This window comes from Echiichthys vipera (genome assembly GCF_963691815.1).
Source record: "Echiichthys vipera genome assembly, chromosome: 17".
NCBI classification, from domain to species: domain Eukaryota; kingdom Metazoa; phylum Chordata; class Actinopteri; order Perciformes; family Trachinidae; genus Echiichthys; species Echiichthys vipera.
The window spans coordinates 17912790-17933405 of NC_139842.1; the positions used below are offsets into that span (position 1 = coordinate 17912790).

The 20616-nt window shown below is 42.3% G+C and overlaps 2 protein-coding genes across 2 annotated transcripts in view; both read left to right on the forward strand.

Annotated features, from left to right (window-relative positions):
* stat5a (signal transducer and activator of transcription 5a) overlaps positions 1 to 10815 on the forward strand; it is a 50613-nt gene extending 39798 nt beyond the window's left edge. The window contains exons 10-20 of the mRNA XM_083932076.1: positions 1709 to 1888; positions 2658 to 2745; positions 3401 to 3523; positions 3826 to 3918; positions 5571 to 5777; positions 6385 to 6479; positions 6767 to 6909; positions 7745 to 7900; positions 8053 to 8104; positions 8530 to 8640; positions 8913 to 10815. Of these exons, the coding sequence (XP_083788202.1) occupies positions 1709 to 1888; positions 2658 to 2745; positions 3401 to 3523; positions 3826 to 3918; positions 5571 to 5777; positions 6385 to 6479; positions 6767 to 6909; positions 7745 to 7900; positions 8053 to 8104; positions 8530 to 8640; positions 8913 to 9036 (1372 nt within the window). The 3' untranslated portion in view covers positions 9037 to 10815. The remainder of the gene's footprint in view (positions 1 to 1708; positions 1889 to 2657; positions 2746 to 3400; positions 3524 to 3825; positions 3919 to 5570; positions 5778 to 6384; positions 6480 to 6766; positions 6910 to 7744; positions 7901 to 8052; positions 8105 to 8529; positions 8641 to 8912) is intronic.
* A 7490-nt stretch (positions 10816 to 18305) lies between these two features.
* LOC310960227 (inactive phospholipase C-like protein 2) overlaps positions 18306 to 20616 on the forward strand; it is a 67075-nt gene continuing 64764 nt past the window's right edge. The window contains exon 1 of the mRNA XM_083931856.1: positions 18306 to 18703. Coding sequence (XP_083787982.1) covers positions 18404 to 18703 — 300 coding nt within the window. The 5' untranslated portion in view covers positions 18306 to 18403. The remainder of the gene's footprint in view (positions 18704 to 20616) is intronic.

Genomic DNA, 20616 nt, shown 5'->3' on the forward strand with positions numbered 1-20616 from the left:
ATTTAATCCACGAGTGCCTCTACTGTATACTGTATGGGATGTGTGGGCCGTTTATAGACAGGTATGCATGTGTACATTAGGGTAGATTAAGATTGGATTTATCTAAGTCCAGGGGAGAATTGAAATTGCCCTGGAGAAGCGGCCCATAGCTAAGAAATGAATGTACTCAAAGAACATTCAAACAAAATAAATCATATAAAGTTCAAGTGTGTGTTTAGTCTGCACATGTTAAAGTCTAAAACCAAATGAGATATGGACAGGGGAGGAGAGAAGAAGCCCTGATGTTGTAGAAGAGAGCAGAGTCAGGACTGTATACAAAATTGCCCAGAGGCAAAGGGTAAAAGAGTTAAAGAGAAAGGAAAGAGAGGCCACATGCAAGTTTTTGTCCCTGAAGGCACCTGCCAGGGTCTTTTAGCCCTCCAGCCTCTCTGAACAAGAAGTAATATAAAGTTTTTGACAGGATCCTCTCCCACTTTTCTGGAAGATTATCCCTGCAGGGACCCATAATACTTTGAGACGCCATGTCCCTGTCACAGCGATGTCTGATTGGCCACGGACAAGCCTTCGCCTAAACAGTAATTCACCGCTACAAAACAGATTATGTTTCTTCAACAACATCTTCCCCTCAAGCCCCCTGAAGTTTTCAGGCTGAAAGTGGGAGACTGTTATCTTCTTATCACCACTTAAGTCAGCTACAGAGCAGAGAGCTTGAAGATTCATCATAAGCATATACTGTACATCTGCTTCCAAGCTGCCTCAGGCTTGTTTCACTTACCGCTCTCTGATTGTGTTAATGTGAAAATCAGAAGACAGCTAGACAGAAGATCACACCAACTGTGTCAGAAGAAATTATTAGTTGAAGACTGAATGCACAGTGATTACTTTCATTGCCTTCAATACTGTCCATTAGTGTGCTCCGGTTGATTCTGAAATCTGCAGGTCAATAGAGCTGAAAGGAGCCCTGGGTTTTAAACAGCTTCCATCAAGCATTTCACACCAAACCCATTGTACATGTACTTACCATCTAATGGACATGTTGAAAGCATGTTAACCTCATAAAATATTTCTGCAGTCTTTTGTATGTATTAAATATGTACAATAAACTATGAGAAATGCATCTAAATAAGCCGTTATGGCTATGAAAGGGATTTTTCGTTTGTTTTTTTTACGTCGGCCCACCTCCAGTCTGGAGAAGCAGGAAGAAACGATATATTGCTGTGAACAGGGGCAACCGCGCCAGCCCACCTAAAAAGACAAAAAAATCTATATTTTAAATTGACGGCTATATTTAGAATATTTTCACAACTTTACCTTTACCGAGGGGGGATTGTCATCTATGCTCTCATCAAAGCCACCAGACAAAAATTGAGTTTAATAGTTAATAGTTTAATATTTTCACTTCAACACTTCATCCGACTCATTTTTCTTAGGCAGGCTTTCATTTAGGTGGCCAAAATGTGTTTAGATGCTGCCCTCGTCAACAGCAGTAAATTACTAAGCTTCCGTGCCTGTCGACCACTGTCTACTTAGTAATGCTCTGACTATGGATAAGAACCTCATACAACCCCACTTGAAAAAATCCAACCTATTTATAACAGGTAAATTTGATGTGTGTCATGCTCATGCTAATGCTGGCAGAATACATGCAAACTGAACATTGCTCTTAAGATCCACAAAACATTCTTTCATCATATTTTTGTCTTCACAGCACCTTTATCATTGAGAAGCAGCCTCCACAGGTGCTAAAAACCCAAACCAAGTTTGCCGCCACAGTGCGCCTCCTAGTTGGTGGGAAATTGAACGTGCACATGAACCCGCCGCAGGTGAAAGCCACCATTATTAGTGAACAGCAAGCCAAGGCCCTACTGAAGAACGAGAACACAAGGAAGTAAGTCCAGCGCCTCAGTCATGTCAGTGTGGATTTTAAAACAGAAAACACTAGAAAGATTAACATGAAAGGGCATTTGAGTTTTTCTGTAGGTTCAGATGTTAGCGACATGGTTTATTTTAAATATATACATAAAACAAATTTTGAAGTTAAAAACACGAGTGCTTTCCCGCTGTAGCAGCAACACATCATCCTGCTGTTTCCTCTTCTTCGTATGCACATGTTTTAGTGTCCCTACATCGCTAGGCTTCTGTGTTCTAGAAGGATTACTGGATACCACGATGAACTCTGGGCTAGTGTGTTTCCATACCTCACCACAGAGACATGGCTGGAACTTGAACAATGCCTCAGAGGAATCTATGGTGTGGATGCAGAATCCACATTTAGCCTGTTCCAAAGTCTCATTCCACATTCCTCCTGACATAATAGAAACCTTCCAAGACTGCAGATACTCTTGGATCAGCCAGGCAAGCGGTGGTTATATGGGTGAGCAATTCATCAGCTCAGCCGTCATCTGCTGTTTCTCATCTAAACCGCTTTGTATGCCACCCAGTCCACAGCCCAGAGGCCTCTGATTGGTGTTTTATGGTGTAGAAAAGATATAGCTAGTTAAAACTTCCAATCATATGCGTACAAACATCTCACATCCTGCACGTGCTTCGGTTAGCTCCTGCTGTCCGAACGAAGAATCTGGGAAGAGTATAACTCTCAGCACTCGAGTGCGTCACACGGCTAATTGACTCTCTCCTTTATTGTCTCTCTCCTTCAGTGACAGCAGCGGAGAAATTCTCAACAATAACTGTGTGATGGAGTACCACCAGACTACAGGCACTCTCAGCGCCCACTTCAGGAACATGGTGAGTGTTCCTGAATATATCATTGTCCATTGATCTGTACTACAGTACAGCGCACCCTGGCAGTACAGTTGGTAGCGTGAAGCAATATCTAGGATGTGTTTTTAATAACCATTTCTCTCATTCCCATGGAAATCTATGGCAAAAGTGGCTACTTTTGAGATTTCTAGAATAGATTGACAATGTTTAGCTGCACTGAAACATCCAGTGTGACTGTCTACGGGCTGTGCAGTGAGGGTACAATACATTATGAAACTGCCCAATTCTGAGTGGTCACTTACGGCATTTCTGTTATTCAGAAATAACAGTCCATTGTGAACCCAGTTCTGATCATAGACTCTGGAGGACCATATTTAAGTCAATAATTTGTGTCAAAGCGCTATAATGTGGAGCTAAGCGATCATTAGCCGCATATTAAACCCCAGTGACTCACTCACTCTAAATTGTCATCACTATGCAGCTTCAGTAGCCTTTCTCCACATCATATATGTTCTTAACAATCCTCAGAGACCTCCAGAAATTGTTTACATGTCAGCTGTGTAGTCTGTCTCAAAGAGAACTATGTATTCATGTATGTACTGTACTTATGATGTGTGTATTACCAGCCTATCTGTGCCGTTTTCTCATTACTCATTCTTTCACGTCGTCCTTCATGCAGTCTTTGAAGAGGATCAAGCGATCAGACAGGCGGGGAGCAGAATCTGTCACAGAAGAGAAATTCACCATTCTGTTCGAGTCCCAGTTCAGTGTCGGAGGCAACGAGCTCGTCTTTCAAGTGAAGGTAAGAGGGCGTGGACGGACCAGGCAGAAGAAAAGACTATTACTAATAAGACACTATCCGTTCCTACTCCTGCAGGAGTGCCACTCCCACTCCCACACATACTGTGATGTACAGTGCATAAGCAGAACCAATCATTCACCTCATCTGTCTTCTTCTCACTGGTTTCATGATGTTTATTAAAAAGCTTTTATTTAGCATCAAAACCATTAAGATCGTATGAATGGCATGTTGTTTAGCAGTATGTGCATCATTTATTGTGACCCTATTGTTTTACTGATGGCCTGCTCTCTCTCTCTGAACAGACGTTATCACTTCCTGTAGTGGTGATAGTTCACGGTAGCCAAGACAATAATGCCACAGCAACTGTGTTGTGGGACAACGCTTTTGCAGAGCCGGTGAGTAAATGTTTGTGTGTGAAATAATTAAACTTTCAAATTACTCACTCCCTCATCTTCAACCGCTTATCCGTTGTCGGGTCGTGGGGGCAGCAGCTCTAGCAGGGGACCCCAAACTTCCCTTTCCCGGGCCACATTAACCAGGTCTAACTGGGGGATCCCGAGGCGTTCCCGGGCCAGTGTGGAGATATAATCTCTCCACCTGGTCCTGGGTCTTCCCCGAGGCCTCCTCCCAGCTGGACATGCCTGGAACACCTACCTAGGGAGGCGCCTAGGGGGCATCCTTACTAGATGCCCGAACCACCTCAACTGGCTCCTTTCAACGCAAAGGAGCAGCGGCTCTACTCCGAGTTCCTCACGGATGGCTGAACTTCTCCCCCTCTCTCTAAGGGAGACTCCAGCCACCCTCCTGAGAAAACCCATTTCGGCCGCTTGTAACCGAGAACTCGTTCTTTCTGTTTAACCAATTAAAAAAAAAAAGGTTTCACAAAACCTCTCACATAAACTTTGCAGTTTCATGAATCAAATGTTTTAATCACACTTAAAGCAAGACCAACACACCTATTGTACCATAGCCATGACTTAACTGTCAATAAATGTGGCATGTCTTACAACACACAGGATTCCTGTTCAAAAAATAATGAAAAAGTCCAAAATGTGGCTGCACCTGTATTAATGTATCAAGCAAAAATGCTAAACATACACAACCAATTTTTTCAGTTGTTTGCATCTTTATTATTTCATTTCCTTACTTGATTACTTGTTTTTAGGGTTGTCCCGTCCGTCCATCTCCGTGAGGGATTTTTTTCAAATGTGGCACAAATGTCCACTTGGACTTAAGAGTGAACTGATTTGATTTCGGGGGTCATCGGTCAAGTGATCTCACACAATCCTTGTTTGGCTATAACTCGAGAATTCCTTCACTAATTATGAAAACATTTCACACGTCACGTCTAATAGGATAAAATGATGACATTTTATATCCAAAGGTATAACTCAGAAACAGAAGGGGACGTATTAGGTCAAATACTGAATTGGTGACACTGATCTTGAAACTGTGCTGACTGTAAAGATCTTATGTGTTGCCGGGTTGCAGATGTGATAAAATGCACTTAATATCTTTTATTAAATTCCTTTGAAGTCTTCACTACTTAATATACTGTAAGTCTGGAGAGTCTGGATGTAAAAGCAACTTGACTGCAAACAATGGCAAGGTGGTAATTGTAGTTTTTGGATCGAATTGATTGATTGAATCACTTTTGACAGTTTAAGCAGTTGTAGGGGATGCCGCAGGTCCGGGTACCTTTTGATAGGCATTTGTTCTTGTTTTCTGACAATTTATAGATTAAAGCATTAATCACTTACTCAAAAAACAATTTAGTAGATTAAATAATGATAATTAATCAATACCGTCTGCACTTCATATAAATATGAATGAACATGTATAACCTTCTACAATGTGAATTTACCAAGTACAAATGTATCTTTTGTCTTTCCACTTGGTAATTCATGTTGCAAAATAAAAACACTGCTACTCTGGAAATGCTTTATGTGCTTGTGTTACATTTACACCTTTTATCTAAGGTTTGCGTTCGGCTGCCGCCTTCGATAAAGCTCATGTAAATCCTCCGCTGTCTCCTCTTCATCTACAGGGTCGGGTGCCTTTCCTCGTGCCAGATAAGGTGCTTTGGCCTCAGCTGTGCGATGCCATAAACATGAAGTACAAGGCGGAGGTGCAGAGTAACCGAGGCCTGTCGGAGGAGAACCTGGTCTTCCTAGCTCAAAAGGCCTTCAGCAGCTCCAGCAACAACCCCGATGACTACCGCAACATGACTATGACTTGGTCACAGTTTAACAGGGTAAGCGCCAGTCTTTCCCCTCTAGCAGCATTTATAAAGAGCATACTAATTATCGTTTATCAGTTTTAATGTATGATCGTACTGTACTTAGAGAGGCCGTTTCAGCCGCATGTTCGTTCCCCATGGAGTAATTTGCTATTGGTTATTCATACATAGGGATATTGTGTGCTCCATTTGCTGTGCTCCTAGAGCCCTATTCTGTCAACTTGAGTGAGGCCGCCTCATTGGTGGCAAGGTCTTCATCTTAATGGGCCTGTTTGTCCACACAGTGAAAGGCTCGAGGCCTCATTTTCTGGCTCAAAGCAGCTGGCGATGGCAGCAAATGCACTCATTCACCGCACACTATCAGTCTCATTAGATTACAGGAACATCAAGTTTCAGCCGCTTCACAGACTGGTGTATAGGCTGCACACGCAGTTTCACTCGCTCTTCATTTTCACTTACACACACAACATAAACACATACAGCTGTGTGCACATGTTGTTTTCTGTATTTATCGACTGATTGGACATGGGGGATGTGAAAAACCTTTTCAAAAGATGTACATATTCTGTGTGCCTTTTTTTTAAAAAGAATATTATTTCCCCAAAACCTTTTTTGCTTACAGGAAAGCTTGCCAGGGAGGAACTTCACATTTTGGCAGTGGTTTGATGGCGTGATGGAACTCACAAAAAAGCATCTCAAACCACACTGGAATGACGGGTAAGGAAACTCAATCAGTTTCAATCTTTGGCTGTAAAATATGTCAGTACAGAAAAGTAAAAGCACTATCTTCTTTTTTTCAATTTAGCAGTTAGACTGCATGTTCTGTGAAATGTTTTCCCCATCCCCATTTTTTCAGTCTTTACAACTCAGGCGATGGTTCACTTTCAAGATTTTCCATGGCAACCTGGACCTGCTCTCCGAAGTAAACTAGGATTGAAAAGGAGAAGAGAGGTGGCACGGAAATGCACATTTTATTCATAATTTTCTCTCTCTCTCTCTTTTAGAGCCATATTGGGCTTTGTGAACAAGCAGCAAGCTCAGGACATGTTAATGTCCAAACCCAACGGTACTTTCCTTCTGCGCTTTAGTGACTCTGAGATCGGAGGAATCACAATTGCATGGGTGGCAGAAAATCCTAACAAAGCAGGTATGAAATGTGAAAATGTGTGTTACTGTCACACCACATATAGTTCTGGTAAAAAGGTTTTGATATTAGGGTCTAGGGGGTTTAATTACCGATAAGCCTTATGGATGTACCAGCTACTAACACAGCAATGTGTGCCGAATGTATTGTTTGCCAACATGAAGACAAAATGCACAGATTTCCAAGGTGGCTCCACTCATTGCCCTGCAACACCGCTCAGCTAACTGAGTGGCTGGAGCCTTAGAAGGGTTCATATTAAGTCAGACCTGTCTTCTTTAAAGCTTGGCAACAGCTACAACACCAAATTTGAGATTGCAATTTTTTTTTTAACTTTTTTACATGCTTTAATATTCAAAAACGCTTTTTTTTTCATGCTACTAGAATATACTTGTATTCACCTTCTGTCTGTGACATTGCAGCCATACAGAAGTCCTGAAGGCTTGTGTAAAAGCACAGTTTCTGAATACGGGCTGTGTGCATTTCTCTGGATTAAGCATTTTGATACTTTCGGAGTATTTAAAAAGCACCTCAACCTGCTTTATAATAAAAAAAGAACTACAAATATGATGTGACAACATAGAACCTTTAAGGCTCTTGGCATCTCTCATGTGTCAATGTTGTGTGCACAACTTGTTTCTGCTGCACAAGTGGCCAAAAGAATCGGTTATTGCAAGTTTAAAGCAGCCAATTGGAACTTAGATCAGTGTTGACACTTTAATAACATCACATAACAAAATCTTCTGTGGGTGATAAGATTGTTCAAGTAAAAACGACTGTAAAAATACTGATGGTAAAATGTTTTTGCTGATGCTGTGGTGTGGGTGCTGTGTTTTTCCAGGTGAGAGAATGGTGTGGAACCTCATGCCCTACACAACCAAAGATTTCTCCATTCGCTCTCTGGCTGACCGCATCAGCGATCTCAATCACCTCCTGTTCCTATACCCCGACAGGCCCAAGGATGAGGTTTTCTCCAAATATTACACCCCACCACTCTGTAAGCAACCCTCTGTTTGCACAGGCTACTGTTACTTTCAAAATGTTGATATCCCAGCTTCAAAACCCTTCATAGTGAACAAACGTATTGATTCTTGTGTGGCGACTGCACTGAGCTGTTATTCTCTCTCCCTGTGCTTGTTTATTTTAAAGCCAAAGCAGTGGATGGCTACGTGAAACCGCAAATCAAACAAGTGGTGCCTGAGTAAGTATGAAGCTTCCTGTTTGCCTTTCCTCCTGTTCTTCCATCCCTACTCTGTCTCTTCTTCCCTGCTGTCCACCCACCAGTTTTTCCTCTGTGGCAACATTTAGAGTTAATCACTAGATATTAGACCCTGAATTCAGATCAGCCATTAGTTAGCTGTTACAGTTGGAGGAGGCCAATTAAGAATGGGCCAGGGTTCCTGAGCGAGCTTATCTTCCATTCATCATTAGAGTTAGGCTTGTTAGTTAGCAAGCCCCGCTCCCTGCCTGTCTCTGTGGTCGGTTGCCCGCTGCACGGAGAAGGCCATAATGATGCAGTGAGGCTTGGAAAACACGCTGAGGGTAGTTACTTAGGCAACTGCTGGACATAGACTCAAAGGCTTTTATCTTGCGTTTGTGTGTGTCTGTGTGTGTGTCTGAGTACAGATTTACTACGGCCAATCCAGACCCAGCAAGTGGGAATCCAACCTATATGGATCACGGCGCCTCCCCAGCACCTGTCAATCACCCTCACCCCTACGGCATATACCCACCTATGTGAGTCAACAAGTCTTGTGAACATATGAGCTTGTGTGTGTGTGTGTGTGTGTGTGTGTGTGTGTGTGTGTGTGTGTGTGTGTGTGTGTGTGTGTGTGTGTGTGTGTGTGTGTGTGTGTGTGTGTGTGTGTGTGTGTGTGTGTGTGTGTGTGTGTGTGTGTGTGTGTGTGTGTGTGTGTGTGTGTGTGTGTTGCTCCTGCTGGATTTAATTTTGTTGATGTGCTGCCAGCTTGTCTGAGTGTGGTTTGGCTCCACTCTGTGTCCTGTCGCAGGAGTGACTCTATGTTGGACGCAGACGGAGACTTCGACCTGGACGACACCATGGACGTGGCAAGGCACGTAGAGGAACTCCTTCGGCGGCCTGTAGATAGTCAGTGGGGCGGCCAACAGTCCTGACCCTTGACCTTTTAACCCTTTGACATCACCAAACAAACCCTGCCTCCCAACTCGCCCCACTCGCATTGACATTTCTCATGGTTTAATTCCAGCCATTTCTTTTTTTTTTTTTTTTCAGATAGCTATAATGTGAAATGTTAATAATGGTTGTGGTGTTTTTCTTCTGTTCAGCATGAGAGCATGCATGTCAGTTACTTCTCTTAGTTTTATTTGTGTCCATAAGTGTACTAGGTATAAAGCAAAACCTACAATGTTACAGTATTGTGAAAAAGAAATGCTCACTCACATTGTGCATGCATTTCCGAATGATTTTGAACAGATTTAACAAAATATATGCTACTGTATGAAGTCATTTTACCGGTGGAATGTTTTTATTTTGTTATATTTTCTGCTTTGTAAATGGGTTATCAGTATTTTATAGTGACTTTGAACGTGCCCTTTAACAAAAAAGAAACTTTAATGAAGAGTTTTGCTTTTGCTCTTAACATAAACTGAGTCATTGCTCTGCAGAGTTACAGTCAGTTTTTTAAAATCCATACACACTAACGTAAAGGCGGAGTCTCTTTGCTCTCTGCAACTGACAGCACACCTATCAGCACATGGTGCACACGCAAGTGTACGCTGTATTTGTTCACCAGCTGAAACCCAGGAGGGGGGGAGCACCTCCCTCGTTCTCACAAGGCTATTTGTCTTCTGTTTGTACACAGAAATGCAAAACTGAGCATTTACCCAGCGCTGCCTGCTTGTCCTCTCAGGTCCCTTCTGTTCCCCTCATCAATGCTACCTCGCATTATTCTACTGTTGTTGTTTTCTGCACCACATTCACACCAGTAGGTACGGCTTTTAGGTTTTGTTCTTGTGATTTGTGTTTGCATGTGTGAAGAATATATCCTTGCTGTCGGACAGCTTACTGTCGGCTTTATGCTCAAAGCCGCTTGCGTGATGAAGTCTAGAGGCATGAAGTGTCCCATGTCTGGTACCTGTCCGTCCACTTGACCCTGTGGCAAAACCGGTCTCTGTGTGACCGCATGACCGCAGCAGCAGCAGCTAAAGTCGCTAGGCATACAGTAGATAGATACATGCACAGACTCACCGGCCGCTGGGCAACATATAGAACTCAAGGATGTAGTGTCAGTTCAGTTTCTTTGTCTGATAAATACATTTGTGCACCTTGCACCTCAGGAATGAATTGCTTTGCTTAGCTGGTGTATAAGCCAAATAGAAAGTGATCAATGTACACAGAATATATGGATTTATTTTCTCTATCATACTGTAATTCTATTTTATTATTGTTTCTCTGGCACTCCCCCTTTTGAATGTAACCCCTTTGCATGACCCTGCTGAGGTTACAGCCTGAGGACAAGTTTCAAGTCTTGTATCACCAGAAGAACCCGTTGAAAAAGGACACAAAGCAAACTGGAAATCCGAGAAGAAGTCATGATGTACTGTTGTGTTCGTCCGACAGACATTACAGTATTAAAGATATTCACTTGTCTGTCTTATCATTTCTTCCTCAAACTTTATTTTTGTTGTATATTGCTTTCTTTCCTGTTTTTGAAATGTCAAGCTACGTGGGCAGTCTTGTGATAATATCCCTCATCATTTTTAAAGCTTTGTTCCACTGTTAGACTGTGTATTTTATTTCGATGATGTAGATGGCGCGTGTGCTGTTCGATGTTTGTACCATGTTTGTGGTTCGGGATTATCACTTGGAGGTTTTCCAAGAGAAACAGCTGTGGAGATGAAAAGAGGAAAATAAAGTTTTATAAATAATTTTAACTCAAGCTTGTAGAGGTACAGAACATTTTGATGTCACTACAAAATAAATGTTTGTTTTTTTTGTAATGTGTGCAATCAACACCATCGATTTAAAACCCAAGCAGTGCCACTCCCGATGCTCACGTGTATTCAACAGGACTGTGTACGTGGGACTCTTGTACAGGCACTATTTTCTTGGTACATCTGTCAGGAGCTAGTGTATGCTGATGCATTATTAATACACTGCAAGGAAATGTCTTTTACAGGTGTGCCGTATGAGAAAGACCCCCTTTAAGACACACCGAATGATACTTGACATGAAATTAATATGTTTAAGTTTTACCTTAAAGGTCCTATAAAGCAGGTTATATAATTACAGTGAAAGTATCAAAAAGCTTAATCCACAGAGAAATACACGGCCTGGATTCAGAAACTGAACAAACACTTAACAAACAAAACAGTGCTGTCAGTCACTTGTTACCTATCATTTTTGAACAATATGAATATCAACCGCAGATAGTTCACGGTCCGTAATAAATAGTAGATAATCAATGCTTCTACTGTAAATGAACCTCATGCAAAGTTGCTCATATGGGGTATTGTAGTTGTAACAAGGTATTATATGTTCATGTTAAGGTGGAAACCTGAGTTGAGACTTCGCGCTGTTGAGTAGGGAGGTTGGTTTTGAATCTACACAACAGCACATGAACGCATCATTCCTCCCTTTTGAATCTTTTGAATTCTGATCTACACGTTCAGCTGTATTATCACACGACACTATTGTAACTTTTAACTGGAGCATTGAGGATTCAAGTTGATTTTCATACTGCACTAATCTGAATGAAAACTAATGTTTGTGCCAGGATGGTGCTAAAAATGTGTTAACTATATATATAGTTTGGTATAATTATAAATGGAGGCACTGGTGCATGTGCTCACCGTTCAAACTGTATATGTGGTCACTCTAAAGTCAGGACAGAGAGAGGGTTTGTACAGGCAGCCAGCTGTAAAGCTCAATACAGTTTGATTTGTGCATACTTGTGTTTTACCACATTATTCAAATGCACAGCCCTCAAGACCCACAATGGCAGCTCTCTCGTCTTGAACACAAACATTCTGAATAAGCTCACTTCTGCCATCTGGAGGATAAAGGGAAACAACAGGGTGTGTTGTGTTTTTTTAAATATAAGTTCATTTGAGCTGAAGCTTAAATGATGATTGCCTGCCGAGTTTCATTCCTGGGAAAGGTGATAAGAAAATCTAATTTGCATGGAATTCAATAAAATGTGACCAGTTATTGCTTAAGTGATTTTCATTATCAGGTTATACCTTTAGTGGCTGCTCCCGGAAGAGAAAAAATGAATTATTATGGTTGATTATGCACTGCAAACCTTAATTATTTATACGTCTATATGTCAAAGGATTGCGTTCTGTGACAGGTTCTGTTGCCAGGTCAGTGATTGTAAGCGAGTGCAAAGGACTCGTAGAGGTCAGTGGTGGGTTGTTGCTTGGATACAAAACCTGCCTCTATTGCAAAGGCTCTTAAACAGAGGTACAGCATGAGGCTCATTGGGAGTTTTTCCTGCAGCAGTGGATATTAAGATAATATGCTTCATGGAGTGTTCCATCTAAATCACAACATTATTAAAATTAAAATTGTCTCATTGGCATTATGATAATGACGTACAGAAAGCAGAAAGCAGATTGCACAGGCCAAGGTAAGTGTAATTATTACAATTTAAAAGTGACTAATGGTTTGCACATACATATACAGAATATGGTAATGAATATCAAACACATATCAATACTTTATATTGGAGCTTGTTTGTTCTTAGGATGTTAAATTTAAGATTCATGTTGGTAACAAATTGAACAGAAATCTTTGTTTAGGTTGCAGTGTTCTTGTGGTCTAATAGGTCTATCAGGCTGTTAGATAATCTATTCATCAGAAGCATTTATATGAAGAAATTTATAAAGAGAAATTAAACAACAAACAATAACACTGAATAGAAGAATATGTATATACAAATATGTATACACATCTACATTCTGCTGCAGTAAATATCAACTTGTATATTTAAAAAGAAAATAAAACATATGTGCCGACATGTGAAAGATATATAGATAATATTTGAAATATCTATAATAAAACACAATAGATACAACTGTTTAAATAATAATAGAAACAGCACATGCGTAGATATTTGGGTCTTTATAGTTCATATGAGCCATGTCACCACCAGGTGTCAGTAAAGTCTAATGGCTCAAACAGGAGGGTCACGTACTCACTGTGCAGATATGGAGAGAAATCACAGTGATGAATTACCCAAAGCATTATGTAACTGAGTGAGAGCAAAAATACTCAAATATACAGTAAGTTTTTGAAAGGGTAAAATATAAAGGGATATAGGGTTACTGATAAAGTGCATAAAATGTCTTTGATTCCTCAAAGTACAGCAAGGATTGCAGAGGAGTTGAGCATTAAGCTTAAAAGAGCTTACAGAGTGTCGTGAAAATACACCACCGATTACTGTTTGACCATAAAAACATTATTCAAAATAAAGGTCTGTTTTCCTACACATGGATGTGAACATATCTTCTACAGATCATGAAACATTTTAAGTGTTAGTCCATGTATTGTATAAAAGGCCTGTCAGTTATATTAATAGTAGGTTATTTTCCTTTTAGGTGATGGTGGCAGTGTGCTTTGTTTGGATCATGGAGTGTGCCTTTAATTAGAAAATAACTTTAAAAGCTACACTAGTGTAAAAAGCCTGTGTGAGAAAGATTTTATTCCAGGTTCTCGTCATACTGATGAGCACATGGGCAGAGACAGGAAGTACGGTGGCAAAGCTCAGGAAGACACACCTTCTCCTCCCCAGCTGTGAGCAGCAGGAGCTTCCTCTAATAGATATAATCATTCAAATGTACAAGTCAAACACTATGAATACATATGTGAGAAGAAGATGCTGATTATGTAGGTGTGGGTTTACTGTGGGCAGGGGTTAACCTGCACTAATCCCATCTGGGCCCCCTGTGGGTTGGCCCATGGAGGAGTAGCCCCACAAAATCTCTTGCTGATTTCTGAAGTGTTAGGTTGAGGGGTTGTAGGCCAGGCCCTTGACCCTGGGAGTTTGATCGAGGGCTGGTCCAGGGCTGAAGACACAGTGTTAGGGCCATCTTGTTGAGGGTTAGGGGTCCAGGGGAGCACGCTGTAGATGCATCAAGGATCAACAAGTGCCAGCACAAAGCACCGGGACCACAAAAATCAGATTTTTGTTTTTTTGACTGTTGAGAGGGTAGAAACAGTTGAAGCTCAACCTTTTTCACCTTTTTCATCATTCAGGTTTTCCCCCTGCTCTCCAAGGGTGTGTACCAGAAACACATAATATCTGGTCGATTTTTGGCTGGTAACATTTTACTGTTTATTTAAAGGATACTATCTTCCTTTGAAGTTAGAAAATGGTACCTATAACAGACATTGTCACTGGGAAAAGAAGGCTTGTTGGAGCCAATTCGCAAACACATGGCTTGGTAATAAATCCTGAATGTCTTACTTTTACCCTCGCTTCTTTTCCCCCTGTAGGGATTAGGGGATTAGGAGACATGATCAATAGTTAGCTGTCATCAATAAGATGGCCTGGCTTCTGCCATCAACAGAAGCCAGGCCATCCTCCCCAGTGAGAGGAGGGGGCCATTAGAGGCCTGCAGGTATGGTGATGGAGATCTATTGGTGTGAACCTGACAGCTGCTGCAGCGAAACAGAAGTGGTGCCTACTTGTACATAGACATGGCTGACATCCTGCCACAGGAAACTCTTGCAAGCCTCAATGGAAACAATAAGGTGGTTATTTTAGCGTGACACGCAGGATTCAAAAGTGCTGATACAGCCTACTCTGTATTTCATTCTCTCTCCCTTTCGGTTTTATTTGAGCTCTTTTTTAGCTTCATAAGAACCAAAAGTTTTCCGCAGCATCATCCCTGATCCCTGATGTTTTCACTGAGTAATGTGATGCTTTACAGCACACTGAACATACAGTGTTTGTGGGTGGATCAATGAGAGGCTCCTTTCACAAGGCTGACTGTGGTCACATCTCGCCTCCCCCCCATTGGTTTGAATCCATGTGGAGCTGATGTGTGTGAGTTTGGAGACTGGCCATCAGACTGTTCACATTAAAGTGAGACAGGCGGGTCAGGCAGGGAGGCTTTTAAAAGCAGAACTTTTACTAAATTATTTCTGAGAATGCATAATACATGACCCTAAGAGATCACGAGGGAAAGGAGGGGCCTGACATCCATCCGGTCCCCTTTACTGTCTCATTCTACCAGCAAGCATGCCCATTCCTTCATCCCCACTTTCTCTCTTCCCCTCTGTCACATCATACATTCACAGATTTCATTCACTTCTCCCTCTCACTGTCATACCTGTCCTTGAGAAGGAGTCGCTGGGCTCCAATGGTACTCACATTTATGTAAGTCATGCTCAATCATAGGACTGAATGTGATTAGAGAGGCTGTGTTTAGGCTGCAGATTAAGCCACTCATCATCGCCAAGGTCTGTGAAAAAAATCCATGTAGAAACACCCCTGAGTAAGAGCTCTCCGCAGACTGTCTCACCCTTTGACAAAACATATCCGATGATTACATACCTTAGTAATCTGTTGTGTTTCATGGGGGCGTTGCTATTTACAAGAAAGAATTTCCCTATTGTTTGCAGCATTTATGAAGGACAATACCAATACAGAATCCATCCATGATGTAAAGACATTGCTTTGGCTCTAATTAGACTGACCATATTTGACAATTAAAAACAGATGCAGAGTTTCCACTCTCTGTTGCACATGACTCCTTTCATACAAATTGACTGAGATTTGATTTGCCTCCTCAGTGGGTTATAAATGGGGTTGGATTATCCCAGCTTACTGGCCATGTCTCATCTGATGATGTCTGACACTGAGTGTTACACCATGGTTGGAGTTTATTCTGGCCTGCTCAGATGCTCAGTTTTATGGTATGTGAAACATGGGTGTCAAGGTCAGACTGCAATGATGTTGTTACACAACCGCAGTCTTTCCGATCTACACTGAATACAATAATAAATGAGTGGGACAAATATTTACGGTCTCCGCTCAGTTGTTTCCTCCTGCTGATTGTTTTCCAATCGATACATAAGAAGAGGGGAGGCGAGGTGGAGGAAAAGCATCCTTGCATCTTCGATGAAGAGTGATACTGTGAAATTACAGAGGAGTGTTCTCCTCAGCATGCGTTGTGGGTGAAAACGGAATTTGAGGTGTATTGTGAGCAGAATTCCCTTACTAAAAGCTACAATGCTTTATCTGGTGAGTCAAGGACACACTGCATCATTGATGTAGCGCACCTGAAGCCGGGCTCAAGTCAAGGTAAGAATGGAAGAAACCTCAGTAAGATGCAGAAGATATTGTGTACAGACAGAGGCGCTGCTTGCCAGCAGACAAGGCAGGCAACTGCTCGGGGCTCCATAGGGAGCCCCTGAGGGCTGACACAATAAAGCAATCTAAAGCTGTGACAATGCACACAGTTTGCAATGAAAGTAGGAGACCTGACCTCCCTAACTCCATCCACTCCCGTTCACAAGTGACGTGCATGATTCAGTTTAAACACACCTATAATGGTGATGAACGCTGGTTCGAGGGCCCCCTGTGAACTTTTGCCTAGGGCCCCAACAGACTCTTGAATCGCCTCTCTGTACAGATGAGAACAGACCAACGTTGGAACAATCAAAGTATAAGGACAATCAGGATGACACAATTTATGTTGTAAACATGATACTATGAAGAATAGATCCAGGAGCCCCTGAGGGCTGACACACTAAAGCAATCTAAAGCAGTGACAATGCACACAGTTTGAAATGAAAGTAGGAGACCTGACCTCCCTAAGGGCGCCCACAATTTATGTTATAAACATGATACTATGAAGAATAGATCCAGGAGGAGGGTCAGTAATATTTCCAGGTGCCTCTTCACAGATAAGACCCGGGCCACAAGACCTCCTCTCCAACATGGAGGACAGGCTAATACACAAACACACAAAGATGGAGAGAGAGAGAGAAAGAGACGAAAGGACAACACGATGCACCCAAGGTGGGACAATAAGGGAGGCTGAAGTATCCTGGAGGACAAAGATTTGGATAAAAACATCTGGTCCAGTACAAATAACCCTGAGGGAAAGGAGAGAAAGATGCTCATGTGCTGTTAGACAACAAACAAACAGCGGGTTGGAGAGATGAAGTGGATTTCAGAGAAGTTAACAGTGTTTTCGTCAGGGACAATACGTACTGGGTTTAATCTAATCTATTGGTTCAAACAGTATCATCTAGTTTCAGACCTGCAATTATGGACATTCATGCCCGCCTGCCACCAAGTTTGCTAGCCGGAGAGTATCAAGTTCACCCTGAAGTGAATTGTCCTCCATATATCACTGTCTCTGGATGACTAACATTATTTTATTTTACAATAAAACGTCTAATGTAATAAATAAATAAATAAATGTATCTTATTTTAGATTTTTGTATCTTATACTCAGTATCATGCTTTATATTTTTTTTACCACTGACTTGCCCTCTGCATCATTTCATTGTACTAAAACAGTTAAGTATCTTGCAGGTCTACACTACCATTTATTTTCATACAAGGCTACAAATGATATGTTTACATTTAAACAGTGAGACTCCCTAGCGCCCTCCTATGGGGAGCCTTTCTATTTGAGATCTTCACATCTAATATAATATTATATATAATATTTCTTTGATAAAACTATAGAGTCTGAGTCCAACATTTGGCTTTGAACTCACAGACGTTCAATATAGCCAACTCTTTTTGCTAGTGTTGAAATGATGCGCGCTCACGTCTGAGAATCAAACAGTGTCTGCGCGCGCTGGGTGCTGGGTGTAATTGAACACGCACACGCTCATGTGCGTGCACGCGTTTTTTTCGGGGCTTATCTCTCAGTCTTGAATTTGTCCCGCGGATGCCTGAGAGAGAGAGAGAGAAAGAGAGAGAGAGAGAGAGAGAGAGAGAGAGAGATAGAGAGAGAGAGAACGAGAGAGAGATAGAGAGAGAGAGAAAGAGAGAGAGAGAGAGAGAGAGAGAGAGAGAGAGAGAGAGAGAGAGAGAGAGATGGGGGTTGAAGCTCTGCTCTCCCGTTTGCAAGCGCTGCAAAAGTGAGCAGCAGGGCGCGAGAGGCGGTGCGCGCAGCGGAGAGTCCACAGAAGCGGACGTGGTTTGCGAAACACATTTTTCGAGGACAGGGAGACGAAAAGTGCAGGCTGCAAAACATCAACGGCAGCCGCGGCTCCTCGTCTGAAAGTCGGTATTTCACGTGTTTTTTGAGCTCACGCCACCAGAAAGCTAGTGTGAGGAGGAGGTGGAGGAGGAGGAGGAGGAGGTGGTCGCGTGAGAGTCTGACCATCCGCTGACCGGCTTCAGACGCTACCGTGCGCTCCGATGATGGACCAGCACTGGTGATCCGGAGAAGAAGACGCGCCGCCCTGGACGTGAGAACACTGTGCTTAGAGAACATGGGCTGTTTTTACATTGAGGAGGGGAGGGCATTGCTGTAACACCGGCGGATCATGGCAGGGGTACACGCTTCAGATGTTGTGTCGGGACCTTTTCTGGATCCTATCGGCGCCCCGCCGGCTCAGGGCGCGACCAATGTAGCGGGAATCACCGGCGACGCGACCTCGCTGACTTTGACCGGTACCCGGGCGTACTTGGAGGTGTCGGCCGCTGCCCAGGGCTACGGGGCCGAAGGAGTTTACACCAACGGACGGTACAGGGAGCACGGCAGTCCAAGGATCGGGAGTGGCAGCCGTGATAATTCCGCCGAGAGAAGTCAGGGAGCTGGAAGCATACCCTGCGGCATCATGAAGGTTGGTTGGTTGAAAACACTTCTTTCTTGTCAAGGTGACACAAGACTGTGCCACATTAAAGCGCAAGAAAGCAAGAAAAGACGACTCCCATAAGCCCAGTTCACTAAAACTGTGGTCCAGAAACTTCCAACACCAGAAGTTCAAGATGATTTTTATTTAAGCAACTCTCAGGAGAAGTTTAGCACAACGAGAGAATGAATGAAGGGGATTACACCGAATAAGACTGTGGCCCTACTTACAGCAACAACAGAGCAATGATACATTAAGCAAGAATAGCACATAGCCTACTAAAATCTTCACTTAAACTTCCACACATGTGGATGTCTCTAGATGCCGTGGGTCAAAACTCCCTGATGAATTAAAACACTTCATCATCTTGGCAAAGTATTTTACAGAGATGCTAAACTCCCCAGATCTTTACTGTCAGCTCAAACAGAAGCAAAAGGAGCCTGATAATTTGCATTCTCTGTATTCAGTTGCTTCAGCTGCAGTTGCCTACAAAGAGCATCCACTCACACTCCAGTACAGTACAGTAACACACCACAACAGTCACCGTAGAGAGTTGTAGTGTATTCATGCTACTTTTAGGTTTAGATTTAGGTTTTGCTATAACGTTTCCTAGTGTTCTGCTGTGTAAGAATGTGTTATAATGAAGTTTTTAGTGCCGCTGCATTACACCCCTGGGTTTATTGCTGTAACACATGACAGCATAGAAGTAATAGCAGCATTTGGTGTGCTTTGACATTTTTGCCTAATATAAACCTGATTTATGGGCCATCTTTCTCCATATAGCTTTTTCAGAAATGGATACTTTTATTTCCTTAATGGTTGCCCAAGTGCTCCCATACTGGAGATTAATTAACCAATCTTCCACAACTACATACGCAAGATGGCAAGTTTCCTCATGTGATTTACATGATATTACCCCCAGTTATGCTTTTTAGTGCACAAGAATGCATTGTTTTTGCAACACAGAGTGCAATTTGTTAGCATGACAGACCACATCATTGGGTCCTTGGTGAAAGTATTGCGTAGGTGGGATACACTGGAGAGTAGCATTCTGTCATATCAGACCTAGTTTGCTTAGCAACTGACACAAAACACTGACTAATTATTTGTGACGACCCCCCCCCCCCCCTATTTAATTCCCCTCAGATGTGGGCAAATACAGCGCACGGCATGTTTGTTTGGACACAGACAGACATTGACACTGAGTTTTGTTCATTTAAATAAAGGTACAATTATTTGCAGGAAAGTCTTTCCAGAGGCTTTTCCTTGGTATTTTATTTAGAAAACAACGCAAATAAATATCTTCAAATATCACATGTCTCAAAAGCCCTATATCCTTCCACTCTCTTCACAACAGACATCAGTCTATCTTTGTGAAGCTCATGAGCGAAACATGACAGGAAAGCTGGAGAGGATTGGGGCCTGTAAATGTGATTGATTACAAGTCTTCCAAGGCTGATTCTCTGTATATTGTGTTCAGGTGATGTAAGAAATCGATCCTGAGTTTCGCAAGTGTGCTGAAGTACAACAAAATTCTCACGTACTGTAAAATAAGAAGGCACGGACGGCTCTAAAAATGACTTCATTGGTCTGGCGATGCACAAACCCATTAACTGCACCTGAGGCTGTGTTAACGTGTAGTTTCCATAACATGATCTCACTTCACTGAGAGGAAACGATCTGTGTGATAGTTAGTATGGAATTCAGAAGAATCGGCTTACTGTAGGTGTGTGAGTGTCTTGAATGACATGAGATGTTGTATTTTATGACCCCAGTTATGATCCATTAGACTCTCTCTGAGAAGTGCGCTGACATTTCTGAGGCTCTTCTTCTTATTGTGAAAGACTTTTTTTTTTTACGCTGAGCAGCTGGCTAAACCGCTACATTGAAAACTGTACTGTTAC